At 43.0% G+C, this 20,211-nt stretch overlaps 1 protein-coding gene across 2 annotated transcripts; it reads left to right on the top strand.

The window, feature by feature from the left end:
- Positions 1-3,892: 3,892 nt before the first annotated feature.
- LOC125900228 (insulin-like growth factor-binding protein 5) lies at positions 3,893-19,002 on the top strand. 2 transcript variants are annotated; one of them, XM_049595138.1, is made up of 4 exons: positions 3,893-4,606; positions 14,600-14,829; positions 15,006-15,125; positions 15,628-19,002. In XM_049595138.1, the coding sequence occupies exons 1-4, from the start codon at positions 4,273-4,275 to the stop codon at positions 15,760-15,762; spliced, it is 819 nt and encodes a 272-aa protein (XP_049451095.1). In that variant the 5' UTR covers positions 3,893-4,272; the 3' UTR covers positions 15,763-19,002. The 2 variants fall into 2 exon arrangements, with proteins under 2 accessions (XP_049451095.1, XP_049451096.1); XM_049595139.1 differs by having other exon boundaries at positions 3,898-4,606; positions 14,615-14,829.
- The last annotated feature ends 1,209 nt before the right edge of the window (positions 19,003-20,211 follow it).

A 20,211-nucleotide genomic window follows, 5' to 3' on the forward strand; every position in this document is an offset into this window, starting at 1 on the left:
GTGTACTGGTCAAATCTCTGCTTTCCTTCCTCTCTTTCCTGCATACTAACATTTACACATCCTTGTGTCCTACTCTCCACAGAGGATAGAGTTTTATTCCACAGTTTAAAGGACAGAATGCAGAGTGCTAACAGGTTCACTCCTGGAGCCGTGCTGTCTGGTCTCAACAGATATACAGTACACAACAACACCTTTCTGTGTGTCCTTGGAACTGGGACTGTTTGTGTGCCCCAAGAGTGTTTGTGTATTACGCACTCCTCTTGTGTATATGTAAAGTGACGACTTGACGAAGTGGAACAAGAAAAATTACAAGCTGCATTCTCTGGTGTTCATTATTTTCCATCTATGGGGAACACAAGGGCATAAAACACAAATACACCTGCCCACACAAACACACACAGACAATTTACAGCAAAGTTGAAGGCATAAACACATTCTTTTTACACATACTTTAACATGCAATTAAACACATGGACACGAGTAAATCACAAATGTACACATGTCTGTTTTCATTACACATATGAGGGCTTAGCATGTTTGGCATTTATTGCTGACATTCTCATGACGAAATCAGTAGTTTATGTGTTCTGTAAGCAACGTGCAACCCATGACTGCTGGTATTTAGTTAATAAGAAGCAGAAAGGGTTGAACAACATCGAATGTAGGCATTAAAGGACAATTCTGTTTTATTTCAACTTTGCGTATTTCCCATAAATGTGGCTATTGTGGCTCAGTTGTAGACATTCAGAGAAATGGGGGCTACACAAGCCTCCCACAGCTTTTTATGGTTTTTACACAAATCATTTCAAATACTGCCTGAAATGGCCATCAAGGCTAATTACACAGGGATCTACAACCAGACCAACTTGCTGGCTGGCCTTATTTTCTCCTATAATTTTTAGGAAAAACCATCATTGTGATTAACTTCCTGTATATTTTCCAGCTTTTTACACACCTGTTTACCAAGTACTCTGTACACAAATCATCTCATGTATGTATGATGTATTATTCATTTCAATATTATCCGCTCATTGATAATACCAGTCCAGTCACCAGAATACATGTTGGCACCTTTCTGCAAACCACAGATATGTTACACTTGTACGTTTAATATGTAGTGCATATGTTGAAACTTAACATATCTTTGGGCATCAATTTTGTGAAAACACTGTGATTACTGTGTGATTAGGTTTAGGCACGAAACCACTTGTTTAGGGGTACAAACATATTTTGGGTTAAAATACATAGTGTGGATGCCAAAAACATGACTAGAAATGTCCCAATGTGATGTTAAAAAATTGCCCTTTTTTATCACTGCAAAAGGCTGGAAATGTCCTGACATCTTGTTAAAATATCTGCTTTTGTCGCCTCAAACACTGCTAAAGATATCTTGACATGTCATATAAAATACCTGCTTTTGTTGTCACAAACATGGCTGGAAATGTCCTGACATGTTTTCAAAAAAAATACCATTTGGTCACACAAATTGCTAGAAAAGTCTTGACGTCTTGTTAAAAATACCCGCTTTTTTCACCACAAACAGCTGGAAATGTCCTGACCTCTTGTAAAAAAAAATATCAGCTTTTGTTGCCACATGGCTGGAAATATCCCTACGTGTTGTTTAGAAATACCCTGCTTTGTCGCCACAAACATAGCTGGAAATGTCTCGATGTATCGTTAAAAATACCCACTTTTGTTGCCACAAACGTGGCTGGAAATGTCCCGATGTGTCATTAAAAATACCTGCTTTTGTCGCCACAAACATGGCTTGGAAATGTCCCTACGAGTTGTTTAAAAATACTGTTTTGTTGGCACAAACGTGGCTGGAAATGTCCTGATGTATCGTTAAAAATACTTGCTTTTGTTGGCACAAACACAGCTGGAAATATCCTGACCTGTCATTAAAAAATAGCCGATTTTTTTGCTACAAGCAGCTGGTAATGTCCCAGTGTCACGTTTAAGAAATACCTGCTTTTGTTGGTCTCAAACAATGGTCTGCTGCTCACTGCAACTTGCCAGCCATCTCATGAAGGTGTCACAACATCAACCATCCCCTCCTTCTGCTAAGATACTCAGTTCATATACATGTAATCTGAACATCACTTTAAAAATGTTCAAAGATTTATGAAACGCACAAATGTAGTATGTCTGTGGTCTTTCATTTATTAACATGAAACAACATGTCTGCTCAACTCTCAGTATGCATTTGCCTACCAATCATAGTAGCCTAAAACTTACATTATATGTTCACTAGTCTATAGATCATCATTCACAGCAGTTGCCAACATTCAGCGCCAGTGCAAGAAAAGGTAAGAGTTTGGTCAGAGACTGTCCCCCCAAAAAGAACAACAGCATCAGCAGTCTCAGCAAGAGCTCCTCTGCAGAGTTTATCATTGTTAACAGTGCCTTCTAGTGGCCAGCTGCTAAACTAACGTGAGTAAATCACCTCTATGGATCCTCAGCCTGCAAATGCAGAGGTTAGATTAAATGATAGCCACGTTTAGGAAATGACCGTGGCCGTTTATCAAGCAGTGAGTGGATATGGGAAGGACAACCGATACAGCTTTCTGACACTCTGCTGTTACTTAGGGAAGAAAAATCTGCCCTGAAAGCTGCAGAGATGGGAATAACAGCCCTGGCCAGGCTGATTTAGAGTGCATATGTGGTGCGAGCAGAGCACACGCTGAAGCAATCAGGCATTATTCTGCATACAGGCTATAAAATAATAGAGCCCAGTTGCACTTAAGTTGTCAGGCTGTTGCCTCAAATCTCAAAGTTCGTGACACCCCCCCTCCTTTTTCTCTCTGTTCCCTTCTTTCTTCCCTGCACATGACTCTCTGTCTCTCTCTGTGTGTCTATGTGTCTGTGTGTGTGACACAGAGAAAGAGGGGAGGGGGTGCATGTTGGTGGATTTCCCTTCTGGCTACATTTGTAACACAAATGGTGTCCAATGGAAGCAACAGGTGCAGGTGACTTATGAACCGGAGCAGGTATCCCTGCGAGTGTTATCTAAACAGCTCAGCGTGGAAAAGCTGTAAATTGGACCAAGAAGAAGAAGAATTGCAAATCCATTTTCCTGTTCCATCCCTTATATAAGTCAGTGATTCAATAATGAACACACACAGTCACGTCGGTGCTTTCTTTTCTGTTCCAAGCATGAATGCACTTCACATGTCTCCATCGTGCTTTTTCTTACTGAGGATATTCCCTAACCCGTGACAATGAGGCACTTATGACTCAAGAAGGGGGTTACCGGTGATTCGTCTTGAGAACACTTATGATGTAAGACAATGATGTTTCCTTGAGACTTGAATAAAAGTTTCAGATGTTTGTAAACTCATGAAAGTGGAATTTGCACATTATTTTCAAATCAAGGACTAATACTGCTCTGTGATGAGGTGAAGTGGGAGACATTAGGTCTTTCTTGAATTAAGTGGCACTGTAAAGAGGCTTTCTAATCTTGGACTGTTTCTATGAATCTCCAGGATAATTATCTCACACACTGTAAAAAAAAAAAAAAAGCTTGTTTTACACACAAGTAAGATTGTATGGCAGAGAATGAGTCCGTTTGATTTGTTGAGAATGTCATTTTTTGCAGTGTGGAGCACTTTAAAGATCTTCTGGGGGGAGAACGAGAAGCTACAAATCTACAGACAGTGAAAGCCTGCAGCTTTTGAGGAGTGTTCTGTGCTGAAATGTTTTGATGAGGCTTTGCGTTGCTCTCTGCTGTTGCCTCTTGCACCTCGGCATCAGTTCAGCCTTCAGGGTGAAAGAGCGATCCTCCTGCTGCTGAAAAAAAAAAATGTTTGGCCGCCTGCCAAGCCGTGGAACAAGTGCGCCTCCCTTCCCTGCTGTTTAGCGTATTCATAGTTAGGGGTTTGGGCTCGGCTGTTTTTAAAAAGGCAAGGCAGCTCTCCAGTTGATCAGTCTGCTCAGGAAACTTCTGGTGGAGAAAGTACTGGAGTCCAAACTGAAGGGGAGAGAAGTTGAGATTTTGTGCAAAGCCTTGCTCCTGCAGAGGACACATCGGGAAAAAATAGCACATATATTTGTAATTGCTCATTTGAACTCTTTTTTGCAGGGTGCACGGCGCAAAGCCTGTAATTAATGTTTTTGAAACAGATAGCAACACTCTTGGATAAAGACTCTTGGCTTTAGCTTTTAAAAATCGGATTATCTGACTGAGGCATTGTGCTCATTAGACCAGTCTACTTTTTTCCCCCTCCTCTTCGCATTTTGAGGTTTATGCTATAACTGAAGAGAACACCAACAATGTTTCTGAGTTTTTGCCTCTTGGTGACATTTATCTTGGGGCTGTCCGGGTGTTTGGGCTCATACGTGCCGTGCGAGCCTTGTGACCAGAAGGCGCTGTCCATGTGCCCTCCGGTCCCGGTCGGCTGCCAGCTGGTCAAGGAGCCGGGCTGCGGCTGCTGCCTAACATGCGCCCTGTCTGAGGGACAGGCGTGCGGCGTTTACACCGGGACGTGCACCCAGGGCCTCCGCTGCCTGCCGAGGAGCGGGGAGGAGAAACCCCTGCACGCCCTTCTCCACGGCAGGGGAGTGTGCACCAACGAGAAAGGATACAAACCTGCGCACCCGCCCATAGGTAAGACGCGCACCGGCTGGCTGACTGAATGCATGCTTGGGACCGAATGGTGACTTGAGAATGTGTACGGCTGCAGTTAGAGACGCATCAATGCAAAAGTGTCCAGGACAGCAGGGTCTCCTCTCTCCTCAGTGGAGCAGTGTTTGATGACATCTTGTCCCATGTGGGGATCCGCTATGTGCTGCTGTGGGATGGCAGCATGGAGCAGGAATTATTAAAACCACAATCGACTGTCTTTCATGATAAATCCTATCATTGTTTGGTCGTTAAATTGCATTATTGATTATGTGTTTTTGCTTCATCTAAAGACTCCAGGTGGGTCCCTTTACTCACCATGAGATGCAGTGTTGTAGAACATAAGTAGCCGCCACCAGTGCTCTCTGACAGAGCGTTTGTTTGACAGATGGCACTTTGAGGTACCATCTGATTAACTTTTATCCACTGCCTTGATTAAACTGGCTGCAAGAGCTTATTCCTCCTCTCGGCCCTTTGAAGGGACACAAACGCACCTTGGTTGCCGCAGTCAGTATCCAGCTGTAAGTTGTGTTCGGCTGCTCATTATGACTCCTCATAATAACAACACAAGGTGGACCAGCAGTCGGGTTGTGTGCGCGCGGTGCCGGTTCATCTGTTGCGGGCGGCTCCGCTGCGGTGAACGCACATGGCGTGTCCCGGCTGTGATGAGCTTCCAGCGCGGGGCAGAGGCTGTCAAACTGCGGTCTAGCGGGATCCAGGAGCGGCTGTAGGGATCCAGGCAATTTAAAATATTTACAGCTGAAGGCGAATTATTTAACGCACTTCTCTTAAGAGGTTCCACCGCTGCTAGAAAAAAAAAGTCTCAACCGAGTGAAAAACTTTATGAAAAGGAGTCTGTGCACCGCACGATAGTGTATTTATGTAAGGAATAATAAGAGGAAAAATGTGGGAACCCCTAAAGTGGAGCTTATTCTGCAAATTACCGCCTTTAATATCCACCATAGTGTAACAAGTGTCTGTCAAACCTCACTATTTTCCATCCTCGCGCCAGAGCGCATTAAGCTTTTATGTCTTTCTTTCTTTCTTTCTTTTTGCCTTTTCAATATCATTCGCACCCTGAGACGTGAAATCTGTCCAGACATAAGGAAAAAGTCCCACTGTATAGACTACATGGGAAGGAATGAGGTGCCACTCCGCAAACGTTTGGTCTTGTTAAAGCGGAATTTAGATAGATTTAGGTCTGCAGGCTACCCCTAGCGTGGTGTTCAGAGTCGGATTACCACTAAATCTGTATGCGTGAGAGAGAGAGACACAGAGAAAAGAGATATAGAGATAGTCAGACAGAGGGAGAGAGAGAGCAGAGCCAATAGCCTTGAATGATTTAAGGTATTTCTTGGTGTAGCAGAGAGGTTCACTGTCACTCAGACTTTTAGCAGCTTGTCAACAACTAGATAAGTAGGTGGTAACCACAAAGGGTTTGGCTACACGCCTCATTCTATAAAATAGGCTGCCACTGGGCTCATTTTGGCTGTTGACAGAGTCATTAGGCTGTTTGCACCCAGCGTGCAGAACACCTCTCCTCTTAATGACATTACAGCACAATGTGGTTTGTCCATGAATGCAGTGGTTCTAAAAATACCCAGCAAACCTTGTGTTTTGCAAAGCATTGATCGTGAACTGGAAGGAAGTCAAGGTAGGCTCTCAGTTCTGTGTGTGTGTGTGTGTGTGTGTGTGTGTGTGTTTTGTGTGTCTGCTCTTATGTATACTTGGGCGGGGCTGTGTGGGTGTCTGGGTGTGCATTGTGTGTGATTGTTGTGAATGATGACACCTCAGGCAGTTTTGTCTCACTCTGGCTATGCAAACACACACACACAAAAACACACACAGAACCTGACTTCTTTGTTGGCCCACAGAGGTAATCAGAGCATCTTTTCCTGCCTCTGGCGGTGCATTCATTGCATGGGCGCTCAGTCACAACGCAGTGATTCAGCAGAATGCCTCTGGCTCTCTCTTTCCTCTCAAGGGCCCTCTGTCAAACAGCTCCGCGGATGGGCACTGGTGAGGTGAGCTTCTGGTTTCCTGTGGTGTGGGGTTGCAGCTGTCTGTGTGCTGTACCAGCTGAGCAAGCCAAACACAGGGAGGAGGAGCTCAAGTGTCCGCAGCCTACTAAATATTGACTGGGGCAGCCAAACAATGGGAGAGAGGAATCTTTGCTATCCTACAGCCCCCCCACACTCCCCCCCCTCCCTTCACTGCTCGCGTAAGAAAAAAAAATCCTGGCCATCGCGCTGCGTCTGGGTTCGTGTCCCGCCAGTGCATTAATTCACATTTTGCTCTTGCACTGTGATCCCAGGGGTTGCTTGGATTGTAAGGCACAGGAGGTGGCATGTGCTGTGGGGGCACTCAGACTTTGTTAGCCCCCTACAAGTGAATCAGACCCTGTAAAGCTTGCCAACAGATATGACTTCATACTGTAGCAGCGGGCCCCTCGTCCTTCAAGCTTCTGAAAGGGCCTTATGTTTTAACAGATTGTTCTTTGCCAAGAAACAAAAGATGATTAGGGAGTGGTTCCAAATCCAGAATACTCCACACTCACGGACAGAAATACTATGCCCCTTATTAGCATAGCAACAGGAAGCCTGGTGCCTTTCCTGACAACTTTAATGCTTTACATTTCTCTTGGCTCTCTGCATGTGTAGATGCAGTTTTTACTTGTTGCCAGACAGCTTCGGAGTTGGTGATTTTTCACATGTCACGTCTTTGTCATTGATATTTACAATCATGAGTAAGTCAAGCAACTGCAGACTTGTGATTCTTAATGTTTGCCAGAGAACTTCACATATGTATGGTCACACTGCGTTCTCATGTCTAAGCACCATACAGAATCACTTGTCATCACATACTTTTAGAAAGCTATTCAACTTTGAGGATCACCATCTGCTTTTTCCATGTCCGCAGCCTCACTGACACAGCTGGTTGTTGGGTCGTAGCTGAGAAACTAAAGCGAGTGGTAAAACGCTGATTCTCTCCGACCGTACACTCAGGCTAATGACAACCAGCCACCGTACTCTGTCTGCTGTGGACGTTGCGTGCTCATACAGACATGCCACGTTCGATATAGCCCCGGTCACGTGTGGCCCCAGCTGCCTGACAACTTCATGATGGGCTCATGCGAAAGGAAAGACTGTATGTGGCTTTCCATCCGTCTCACCTTGAACATCTGAGACAGTGCAGTGAAAGCTTAGCATGCTGCAACTGATCTGTTGCAGGTGCTAGGGAGAATTATTTTGAAAGGTCATTTTGTCAAGATATCACATGAGGACTTCGGGAGAAGAAGCACGCAATTCATGGAAAATGTGATGCCAAGAAAATGTAGAGAACCCGGTTTCTTAGATGTGACATTGATACTGTTGATGTAGAACTGGTTTTGTCTGCACATAGCACTTTGAGGCACAGTATGATCATAGGGACAGTCCAGAGTAGTGGAGCTGTCGCTGGCAATCTCATAGCCTCTTTGGCACACTTGCCTGATTTCTTCCTATAAAACTTTACAGTGGTATTTGTACAGCTTATTGGTCACTGACACCTAGCCTGCTGGTGGCAACAGCTGTGAAAGAAATCAGCACTTGCTGCAGTCTTTCTATGTGAGGAGCATGTGATTCAATAAAGTCAAGGATGACCACATGCTGGGATTTAAAATGATGTCACGTGTTTACACCTGACCTGTGTACTGTAATCTCACCTCCAACACCTGGTTACATGTTAGCATGGTGCGAGAAGGGATCAGAAATAGGCCTCTTGAGTTTCTTAGAATTTTGAAAACAATAGAAGCTCCAGGGACTTTTCTGAAATGTTGGTGTTGTCTCAGAATGTGAGACAGGCTAAGTTTTTGTTGTGCCCTGTCCTGGTAGGTAGAAATGTATCCACTGTTAGAGATTTGGCAGTACCACTTCTACCGCGGGACCTATCCAGGGCAGGTTATTAGTGTGCTCCATATGGACTGGGAAGTTGGAAATTCCAACTGGAATGCCCCCTGAAGTCAGTTATCCAGCTGGGAAAGTCAGAGGAACCTCACCAACTCTGACCTCGAAATTCAAGATGGATGCTTCACTCATCAACAGTAGTGAAAGCTGTGGTATTATACCGTTAATCAGCACTTCTGCCTTGTTTGTGTCTCACTAAAGCAGTCATACACACAGTCCTGTCCAACTTCTATCTGTGGACATGTTGTTACTGTGTTTGTATTTGCAAAATGCAGCTTAATGTGTTGTTACCAACTGGTATTACTAATAATGGCTAACCTAGCCAGAACTGGTATTGCATACGGCGTCTTGATATTCCGACTTGTTGTACTGCAACACGGTCAACTTGGGTGTGACATCCTTCCCAGTTCCGAGCTCAGACTTCCGAGGTAAATGTGACGCAGCATAGGTGGCAAATCAGGGCTGGATTACCATGTGATCTTGGAATTCTCACGTGATTTCCCAAATTCAGCTGCCTCGCAAGGTAGCATCATTTAAGCAGACATGAAAGAGAATAAAGTTGTAAATACAAAAACCTCTAACACTTTAAATTATTGTTTTCATGAAACATACATTTTCCATTTTAAAGCAGTTTTAGTTTTACTGTTGTGAATCTTTTAGCATCAAATATCATGTGAGGTAGTTACCGTGATAAAAATTGATTTTCAGTTTTGGTGACTTAAAAGCATTCCAATAGGTTACCTCAGAATGTGTTTGTATCATGGTACATAAACCGGCAATTTGCTCATTCTCAGATGTGCTTTTATTCATGCTGTTATACTGCAAACCCAAAACTAATTAATCAATGTTGAAGTTCTTCTCCTGCTGTGATGTTTCCTTCTAATGCTGCTGGGAGATCAGCTTTGTACAGTACACCCAGGAGCGCTCAACTCTCGCCAAAATAGCTGCTCCTGCCACTGGGGAGTTAGAACATCGTCACACCCAGCAATTGTGCTGTGGTGATGGTGACCCAAAAAGAGGTTGCGTCCGTCCATGTGGCTTGTTGAAAACCCAAACTCTGATGTAGGACGAGACCTCAAACCAAAATTAGGAATGTACAGTAAAAGAGCCGTGCGCCTTGCTCTGATAATGCTGCTTTTCAACATGAATCGAGCATTGATTTGGGCCGTGGAAGAGACTGTAAACAGGTCAGACAGTTTGCTTACCTACACCAGCATTTCCCTCTTGGAAAGATTTTGCATCCTCTCATAAGTCCTGTTTTGTGATTTACAATCCTTGAATTGTTCTTGTTGCTATTTATACCATGCATTCAGAAAAGCAGGAAACTTTTTGATTGCAATGAACATATTTTGCGTGCACAATACCATGGGAAGCGTTATTTCCTGCATTTTTCAGAAGCTGACTGAGACTACGCACAGGGCCGAGCTACAGAAATACCACGGAAGCAATAGGACATAAGGGTCAGAAAATAATTCCCTTACACTTGGGGGCTGTATACACAAGTCATGGACAGAACATTCGATAAAGCCTTTATGTTCTTACTGCTCCAACTGGTTTGGAGTCATCAGTCTCTTAGTCTTCTCATGTAACCGGCCTTTGTGCACTGCTGTCAAGTCATGTGCAGAGGGTGTATCGGATCTGTCACATTTTGAAAATGCAACTGGCCATCCATCCCATAAGGTTTAACTCCAGTGTAATTTTATCTGCAAGTAACTTTGCTCTCAGAGTTGCATTAGTAAGTTTGTGACAAATTTAAAAAGCCTCAGTGATCCATTTTCCTTTGGTTTCCAGGGCCTAACTTTTATGCTGCTGCACATACATTCTCCTTGACTTGTACAACTCCTCTGGTTTGTTCACACCTCCCTTTCTGCTCTAGAAACTGCAGGGTTATCAGGCCATGGCTTTGCTTTCAAATATTAAGTAGTGTAGGCAGTCTGAGGCTGAAGGATGGCTTACTAACGTCGTGCTTTATATGACAATGGCCCTCAGGCGCATTTATCCCCACATTATCTTGTCCTACCCCCTGTTGCGATTAAACAGCACCTCTATTCATGACTCTCTTACATCTTATAAAGATGTAATTTCAGATGCAGCACAGAGACGGACTTAATCAAAGGCTGGACATAGCAAACGTGGTGTAATGCTGGGGAATCCAATAAAAGGCTGAAGAATCTATTGTCCTGGCTTTTTTTGGTAATCTAAATGGTATTATCATAGTCTTAAAGATCCAGAGGAGAGAAAAATCCAAAGAAGGGGTAGCTTATCTTTCATGCTTGGACTGCTGCCCGTAAGAAACTTGGGATATTCATGAAGCGTAATTGTGTGCAGATGTTAATTTTTAAACAGAGAAGTATCAGGTGCACCTCCTTTGGCTATTCGGCTCCTCTCGTCCTAATGAAATCTTTAGCTCGGGCAGAGAGAGAGAGAGAGTGAGAGATAGCAGCACAGCTTTGGGCTCAGCTGAATGGAAGAGCTGCACATGACTTGGCTCACTTGGCTCCCATCCAGCGTCTTGGCTAAGTGTCAGGAGTTAAACACAGACCCTCTAAGCCTCCTTTACAAGCTGGGTACCCTGAGCATGGAAAAACTGAGTTTTTGTGGCTACGCCGAAGAGCCCACTTCAGAAAAGATGAATCTGGTTATTTTGTGAGCGGAGGAGAAAAGAAGTCAGACACCATTGTCTCCACAAAAGATTCATCTTTTTTTTAACATGCAGAAGAAAAACTGTATCTTTCCTGTGTTTCTAACACCATTCTGGAAAGAGACATTTTCTCTAAGTGACTGACTTGTAAGGTGGATATAATTGATGTGCCACGGCTCAGACCTTTCTTAGCCTGGCCATTTATGTGCTCAAATGAGATTACACATGAAACAAGAATGCACGTTAAAAAAAAAAAAAAAAAAAAAAAACAGCCCTTATTTTCAACAGCATATTTTGGTGCCAAATATGTGGCATTTTAATCAAGTGTCCTGAGAAATTATTGGACTGTACAGGAGAAATGAAGAGTTTTTCCACAGTGGTCACATACACAGTGTACACAGGAATGCTCGTTTGACGTATTTATTTATAGCAAGTAATAGCCTCGTAGTCTGAGCGGGGAGACACAAGGACATATCTAAACACAAACCAAGGCCTGCCAAGTCATGAGTTGTGAGATTAATTTCAAAGAGACGGCAGTGCAGCGCAGAAGCCAAAGACCCAATTCTGGTAATCACCCTGCACCCCCACCCCACGTCCCCCACCCCTCCCCTTCCGAGGACTCCAGACGCTCATGCTGTGTCAGGCTCTTTGAACATCAGTTTCTCGGAGCTCGTGTCCTTGTTACGTCTCAGTGCCTTTCTCTACGGTGGTTGTGTACTAACAGGCCGTCAGCGGAATTATGGCAACTTGTTAAATCACATTTTCCAGCTTATTCTCTTTTGTCCGTATACTTGTACGGAAGTTGATTTGTCTTTCAGCAGCAGTCCGCCTGTAGTCCGTAGCCAACATTCCTCTCTGGTTCAGTGCGTCTGGCCCTGTGCACCACGGCGGGTTTCCTTGTCAGATAAATATAACCAGGGTCATCCACTGGCACCATCGCTTTGGCCAGTTGGGGCCTGGCAAAGTCCCCACAATAACTCTGTACTTATGGTACAGCTAAGCCAAGGGGGCGGGGGGGGGGAGCCGAGGGCTTCTTTCTGTGGCCTCAAAGAACCTCTGGCTGGGGGTCCAGGCTTAAGAGGCTGAGCCCCAAACATTGCAGAGGAGGGGAGGGAGGGGGCTAGGTTAAGGATAAAGGACCTCAACCTGTGAACATCCTATCAAGAGACCATAGTGCCCCCTGGGGGAGCTGAAATTACGTCTAAGAATCGCATAAAATGTGACAGAAATGTACAAGCATTTATACGAGTCCTCAGAGCAACTGGATTTTCCTCAGCTTGACATTTGAATCAGTTTAATGTGGGACACGTCGCTGTTAAGTTACGACACTCTGAGGCCTGTTAGTCCCTGCTGAAGTTTAGCAGTCCAGATAACGTGTTAGCAAATTTTCCAGGCACTGTGTAGGCAGTCGTGCAACATGTGATGCAGTTTTCCCAAGCTGCAGAGGCCTGTATGCTCATAAATATGTGCTGCCTGGTGTCTGTGCATCTGTATTTATGTGCAAGTAGCTTTAAGACCAACATGTCTCACTGATATATGAAGGACATTAAAAGACATTTGTAGCTCTAACTCATCCTACGTCGATGTTTTAGCATTACTTTTTAACAATGCTGTAAGTAGAGAGTAAGGGGGTTGGAAGTTGGGGTTGGTGGGAGTTTAAACTCCTCTGTGAGCTGAAAGAGTTCATCAGCTGTTGATCAGAGCTCCAGCTTCCCCTCCTCTATAAACAAATGGTAAGCAACAGTTGGTGGCACAAACCCCGGGAAAAGCACCTGGTATTGTATTTATGTGGGAAACACTAACAAGCTGCAGAACTTCACATTTCTGATTTATGCAGATTTGTTTTTCAGTGACTGCAAAGATATTGCAAATATAAATCACGTCTCTCCGTTTTACTGGTTCCTCGTAATACTTGATTATGGGTCTATGAAGACTGTAATTAGATCAGACATTACCCTTTACAGAGACATTTTACATTCCTGAATTTTATGTTCTAGTTCACATTAAATTTTAAGACAAGTTCCATCACAAAGTAATGCTGGAGATTATATAAACAAACATGGGGAAATATTCACATTAAAAAGCAGTACAATGACAAAGAGCTTCTTTTTCTGACACTTTTAATTACAGATTTCGGGATCTTGATAGTGACTCGAGTTTGATATCTTATCAATTACCATTTTACCAAAAATGGGATCAAGCATCACACTTTTGAATTGTCCTTGCTTCTTGCAGTCAACTGAATCTAGACACATTGAACTGTCTCAAAGACCATTATAGATGCAATTACCCAGTATACCTTATGAGCTTGTGAATTTCTTTTAAAGCTGCATAAATCAGTGTTTTTATATCAACAATGGATCAAATGACTATGCGCATTGTGAAAAAGATTGTGCTATCACCCAAAACTGCACTTTCCCTCAGTTCTTCGAAGCATTTTTGCATCTTTTAGCTCATTGTTTTGGTTTTATGCCAACTTTACTGTTTAGTTTCAGTCTCACAGTTCTCATCAGTCTTGGTTCCATGTGCGGCAGGCAGCTGTTCATAAGAAAAATGCCCTGAGAAACCCACTGTACACTACCTGCCCATCATCAAACAGCAGACAAGTAAAGTTTGCAACCATCGTGAGAACATAATGAAGCTTTTCTTTGCTATATACCCTGCAGGAGTTTGTAGAGACCAAAACAGAGCTAAAATGATAGTGAATATTTGACTTACACTTGTGACCTGGATAGAAACATGACTCCAAAAAATGTATGCCAATGTCTATTGGAAGTGTAAAGGCCAAAACACACTGGCGGCGTACGACGCGCGTCAAAACAGCCGCCACCATTATTTTCTATTTACAAACCCACACTGGCGGCAGCTCGACGTGTGTCGACGTGCCGCACCGCACGCCTTTACGCTATTGTCCTGTTTTTCCAGCGTTGCCACCCTTGAAAAAGCGCTATTTTGTACTTCCCAGCCTAGCGGACTGGAGTGTGCAATAGAAATCCTGTTGACGCCCCGCAGCGCGATGCTTTTTGTGTGTGTTGGAGGCGGCACTTGACTTGCGTCAGTGACGCCGCCGTCATATGACGCCGCCGGTGTGTTTTGGCCTTAAGGAGACTGAACTGTTTGCCAACATGGATAACGTGCAGCTTGTTATGAGTTGGAGCTTTGAGTGAAGGAATTCTATTTAGTCCATTTAATTTCCAGCAGTGGGCAGGCACAACTTGTCGGCCAGTGCCAAACACTCTCTCACATTATGTTTTATTCTACTGTAAATAATCTGCTTATGAGGAGTTAATCCAACATATATAAAGATGTCAATGCTTGAGTATAAAGCTTTGTTATAGGTAAAAAAAAATTAATTTTTTATTTATAATTATAATTGACCATTGACCATTTTAGTTTACTCCACTGCAGATCGCGAGTCTCGGGAACATGAGGACACCATAACCACAGAGATTACAGAGGAGCTGCAGCCAGCTAAAGTGCCACTCCTTCCCAAAGACATTGTGAACAGTAAAAAAGTCCACGCTCTGCGCAAGGAGCAGAAGAGAAAGCTCGGCAAGCAGCGCTCCATGGGCTCCCCCCTGGACTACTCCCCTCTGCCCATCGACAAGCATGAGCCTGAATTTGTAAGTATTCAATATTAGTTAGTTGATTGAACTTCAAAGCTACCATGTGTAGAATAGTGATGCAAGCTCCACCGTTATTGCTAAATCTTCATACACTTTTGAGTTTTGAATGTAATAAAGGTGTATTTCAGTGCCTTTGCACAGCCGTTGTAACCCCGTGCTATCTTCTCCCAAAGGGTCCATGCAGGAGAAAACTGGATGGGATCATTCAGGGAATGAAGGACACTTCTCGTGTTATGGCCCTGTCTTTGTACCTTCCCAACTGTGACAGAAAAGGATTCTTCAAACGCAAGCAGGTGGGTTTTCTTCAGAAACATTGTTGCACTTTGCACAAAGAGAGCCTTCCAAATACTTTGACCTTGCATTGCTAAGTTTATTTAGAATCCCTTTTTTCACTAGTGTACTCTTTTGAAACAAGAAGTTGCTTTCAGTGGATTTGTGTGTGGCCAGAAAGTAAATCTGTGACAGTCTTTCATTACAATAAAGTCATTGACATGTTAGCCACGAGCTAACAAGGCTGTTAACTGACAGCTGGCAAGTAAGCTATTTTGAAAAGCTTTTGTGACAATTATGACTGACTAACATGTTCCTTGCTGGCTAACAGATTAAGCATTAGCTTGCCAGCTACAGTAGCTTACCAAGTCACCCTTTGAGTAGTCATATCACCAAGCTTTTAGTGTAGTTTGCTAAGATGTGCAAATAAACTTTGCTGCGCAACTTTTTGGTTTACCCTCGCCACCTTTTCTAACTCTTACATTAGTTTTTATCAAAACTACAATCTTGTTTTCTGGTCCACAGTGCAAGCCATCTCGTGGCCGCAAACGAGGCATCTGCTGGTGTGTAGACAAGTACGGCATCCAGCTCCCTGGCACAGACTACAGCGGAGGGGACATTCAATGTAAAGACCTGGAGAGCAGCAACAACAATGAGTGACAAGGGGAGGACCACCCTTGACCCCACAACCCCCCACCCCTAACCACCACGTGACCCAGGGCCCACGCCTCCTCTCTGAATCACATCTGTATGCTCCGCCCTCCATTCACTTCAAGATGTTTTTGTTTTTTTTGTCAAAATGAAAAAAAGGAAGAAAAAAAATCCAAACGAAAGAACAGGCTGAAAAAAGACACCTGTATTTTTTTTCTTTTCTTTTCTGTTGTTGACCAAGCACTCATCCCGAATGAGGGGAAAAGTCCCAGAAGATTTACTAGATCCCTTGACTATTGCTCATGGGACCCCTTGTACGAGGCGGGTCCCCTGGCTGCAGATCCATGAAAATATATGCACATAATGGATATATTTTTTATAAAAGCTGGGTTTCAATACAACACTTTGTATGATGTAAAATTAACACAAAATCATTGTGAAGAAAAAAAAAAGTATCCGGCACATTTGATTGAAAACAGATCAGTTTTCGGCTGTGGAACATGATGCCACTGTGGAACTGACAATTGGCAGAGTAATTTGGTTTTTCTTGTCTGTTTTCCAAAAGAAAAAAAAGAAACAATAGATAGGGATATGCTGTAACAGTTGACTCTATCTGGGTATGTGGTTCTGTCAGAGCACTTATGAATAGGGGAACCTGCTTAGATATGTGTAACTTCACAAAATGATGTGTGCATGAATGCGTGTATGTGTACAGTGAGTGTGTGTGGTATGTATCTGCCTGTGTTGATGTATGATGGAGTGAGCCTATTACAAAAAGAATGTCCTTTTTTTTTCTTTCTCTTTTGTTTGATTTTGTCACAACAAGTGTTGCTAGCGCTTGAAGTGGTCTTGGGGCTGGCCTTCTCTATAACCGATGTAAAGTATGTCTTGGGACACGGAGCGTTTGGAAACAAATGAGTACGCAGATCATCACAGATGAACCTATGTAAGTGGCTCTTCGACAATGTAGCTAGCCTGATATGCCAACTGTGCCTATTTAAACAGACACTGCCATGCAGGGCGACACAGAGCTTAGAGAGCGCTGACTCTACCGGTGAAATAAAGATACGTGTTTTCAGCTCAAGTGATGGGACTCAAGTTTGACTTTGATCTTTCGAGTTGAGTGCATAATCAAACTTGCCAGTCGGGCCAGTTGCTTCTCTGATTCAGTTGTGTGAAGTGTAGTTTTGTATGGTTTTGTTTGTGCTGTTTTCTTTGCCTTCAGTGAAGTAAAGACCGCCCACTTTTGAGCCATGTTCCTTTTATCAAGTGGTTTCCCCTCAGTACTGCTACTACAGTGTAACCATGGTGTATTACATTACTTTTAAATATAGTTATTGAATGTTGTTTTTCCTGTAGAAACATAGTATGACAACAATGTAATTGTGCTTGGAAAAAAAAAGATTTTTAGCCTGTAAAGAATTTGAATAGGTCCTTGTAGCCTGTCAGGAAAATGACCCTCAGTCATTAGACTACAGGGCAGTCAAAGAAGCTAACCCTCTGGAACCATTCTGCTTACATGCCTCCATGCAAAGGTTATACATCTAAGGAGAGCATGATCAAAACAAAAAGGTTACAGGTTATAACAGGGTCATTTAAAAGTTGTTCTTTCTCTGTGTGCAAGTCACAGTGCCTTCCTACATGCAAATACATTTAAATTGTGACGTGAAAGTGACATGGATATCATACGGGGCAATTTCCTTTTTCAGCCAGCGCCCCTATGTCGCAGCTGATACTTGATACGGTCAAGAGGTCTAGATTTAATTCTGAGAGAAGAACAATGAATGTGGTAGTTCCTGTAAATGGTGTCAGCAATGCATAGTGAACCCATCTGTAATCTACGCCTGTACCTCGGGGGGCAACTCTGGACAAGAGTGATGTGTGAGGAACTGCTGTGTAGCCACAGCCAGTTAAACCTCCCTCTTCTCTTCCTTTGACAACCAATAAGCTAAGATTCTTGCTTTTTTTTCATGTGAATGCCAATGTATATGATTGCCAGAGAGGGGAAGCCAAAGGATGTTTGGAGGTAAATCAACAAAACAAAACAAACACAAAAAAAAAGATATGTGCATCCTAGCATCCTGAACGGCTTCCAGTTGTGAATATCTTATCAAGGCTCCTCGCCCCACTTACAACACCAAATCCCCACTACCACTTTCGAGAAAAAAAAGCAGCTTGCACTTATTTCAGTTACTCACTATTGATATTGACACACAACAACGTCCTAAGATGTGGTATCATGAAGTTGGTGGAACAAAACAAAACAAAACAAAAAAAAAAAACAAAACAAAAAAAAAAAACAGCCACAAAAGCTAAATGTTGTGTTATCTTGTGCTTACCTTTTAAAGGTGGTGCTTTGAGGTAATATTTGTCGACAGGGGCTGTGCAGCCCATGCCTGGGACCTCCAATACAGCAACATCTTTTAGGGAAAAATAGATTTAAAGTAACACGCAGCTAGAGATGTTCTCATGGCCAATTGCACAGAGATGAGAGTTGAGATAGAGAGGGGAGATAAAAGAGATGGAGAGGAAAAGAAAGAGGAAGAGTGAGCGCCATGGGCAGTGGTCATAATCAGGGCCTAGCCACTTCCCCCGATATGGGGGTCACCAATTGCATGACATTAGATACAGTTAGCAAAACAGTTACAAGGAGTCATGGAAATCTGGGGAACGCAATACCGAAACCAAGAGCAGAGTATCAAGTTACTTTTCAGTAAAAAAAAAATACAAAAAAAACCAAGGAAATATCTGATATCTGGGACCATTCACTGTCTGGGTCAATCAAGTGTGTGAATACTTAAGTGTTTCAGGTATTTGTTCCTTTTGTTTGTTTTGCAGGTTGAGGTTCAGGCTTAAAAAAAAAAAGGCCTGTTTGCGAGTAATGACGTCCTCAGGTTTCACATCTCCTACTTGGTTTAAACTCATATTCACATTTCATACTTCAGTAGCACAGTAACGACAGTACAGCTTTTTCTCTGAGTACATAGCATTTTCTGGATGTAATGAGTCAATACAATTGGTTTTCATAATTTGGTGTTGACTGGCTTGTGAAATAGGGGAACTGCCCATTGGTTCGACAGCCCATTGTTTCGACATCCCATTGTTCCGACCATATTAAACTCATTGTTCTGAAGTCCGTTCCGAAATCATCATGATGCCCTGTGGTTAAGATCTGGTTAGGTTTAGGCACAAAAACCACTTGGTTAGGGTCAAGAAAAGATCATGGTGTGGGTTAAAATGAAAAAGAAAGTGGCAAACACATAAGCCGTGAGCCTGCTCCGCCTCAAGCCGGTCGCGGCGCACCATACGCCCGCCGCGAGCCGTTCAGCACCGCGGACAGTCGGACTAATGGGATGTCGAACCAATGGGCTGTCGAACCAATGACATGGACCCGTGAAATAGACCCATCGGTGGCAGGAGGATAGTGGGAAATAAAATGGTCAGTATTTGGAACTACATAAAACAAAAAAATAAAAAAAGACAAAAAATCTCAAATTATTAAAGTGAATATCACTGTGTAATATTTATTCAACTTGTAATTTATGTACTCTTTTAACCTTTGTCTTTTTTTGTTATGACAAAGCATTTATTTAAATAAAGTTATGTATTCATTTAAACACCCTGGTGAGGCTTTCATTTCTAGCTTTGCATTTTCAAGAGGAGTGAGTAGCCACTAAAATGGCTTGAAAAGTACAGTTTGAAGTGGAATTATCCTGATAGTAAGCACTGACTAATCTCCGAGGCACGAGCTGATAAACCTCTTAGACATAAGTCTGAGACACCCAGGCTAGCCCACAAGGATCTCTCATGCAGGATGTGACTTTATAAAGCCTTGCCCGAGGGCAAGTCACCTGGTTTTCAACACCGTAGTCAAAAAGATTGCACAGGAACAAGGAAGCCATTTAACATGAGTTTGAACTTCAAGGGGGGGGATAACATCTAGTGGGACCAGCTCACTATCTAAATGACTGGGAAGAAGGGATTTGTAGCCTGGAGGAGGATTCATCATGTTATGGAAAACCTACCTTTATTATCACTTTAAGGCAGAATGGACTCCCCTGAGACACGTCCATTCATTAAGACATACACATGCAGCCAAAGTGCATACATAGACCAGCCTGGTCTTATAGAAATACTTACTGTAGACTTTCTGTAGCGTCAATGGCAGATTTTTGCTATAAATACCAGATTACATGCTCTATAGCTGTTCTGTCTCTTAAATTCTGTCCAACATTTTGTCTCTATGCAATCTCATCTTACAGAAATACACAAAATGACCAAGAACTCTGAATGCCGCATTACATGAGGATGGCATATAATGTGTTAAAATTACCTGTCAGCACCATGGAAACAAGGCCAATAAAAGTGTTAGGGGGGGACATGAGACATGTCCACCTCAATATCAATATTTAGAATATGAAAACAACAGTGGACTTTCATTTTGACTTTTATTTGGAC

Source organism: Epinephelus fuscoguttatus, linkage group LG13, assembly GCF_011397635.1.
Source record: "Epinephelus fuscoguttatus linkage group LG13, E.fuscoguttatus.final_Chr_v1".
NCBI classification, from domain to species: Eukaryota; Metazoa; Chordata; class Actinopteri; order Perciformes; family Serranidae; genus Epinephelus; species Epinephelus fuscoguttatus.

Bases quoted from the DNA above. Each gene is read 5' to 3' on its own strand.
- LOC125900228 (XM_049595138.1), top strand. From the start codon at position 4,273: ATGTTTCTGAGTTTTTGCCTCTTGGTGACATTTATCTTGGGGCTGTCC. The intron at 4,607-14,599 runs GTAAGACGCGCA...TGACCATTTTAG, and splicing joins ACCTGCGCACCCGCCCATAG to TTTACTCCACTGCAGATCGC. The intron at 15,126-15,627 runs GTGGGTTTTCTT...TCTGGTCCACAG, and splicing joins GATTCTTCAAACGCAAGCAG to TGCAAGCCATCTCGTGGCCG.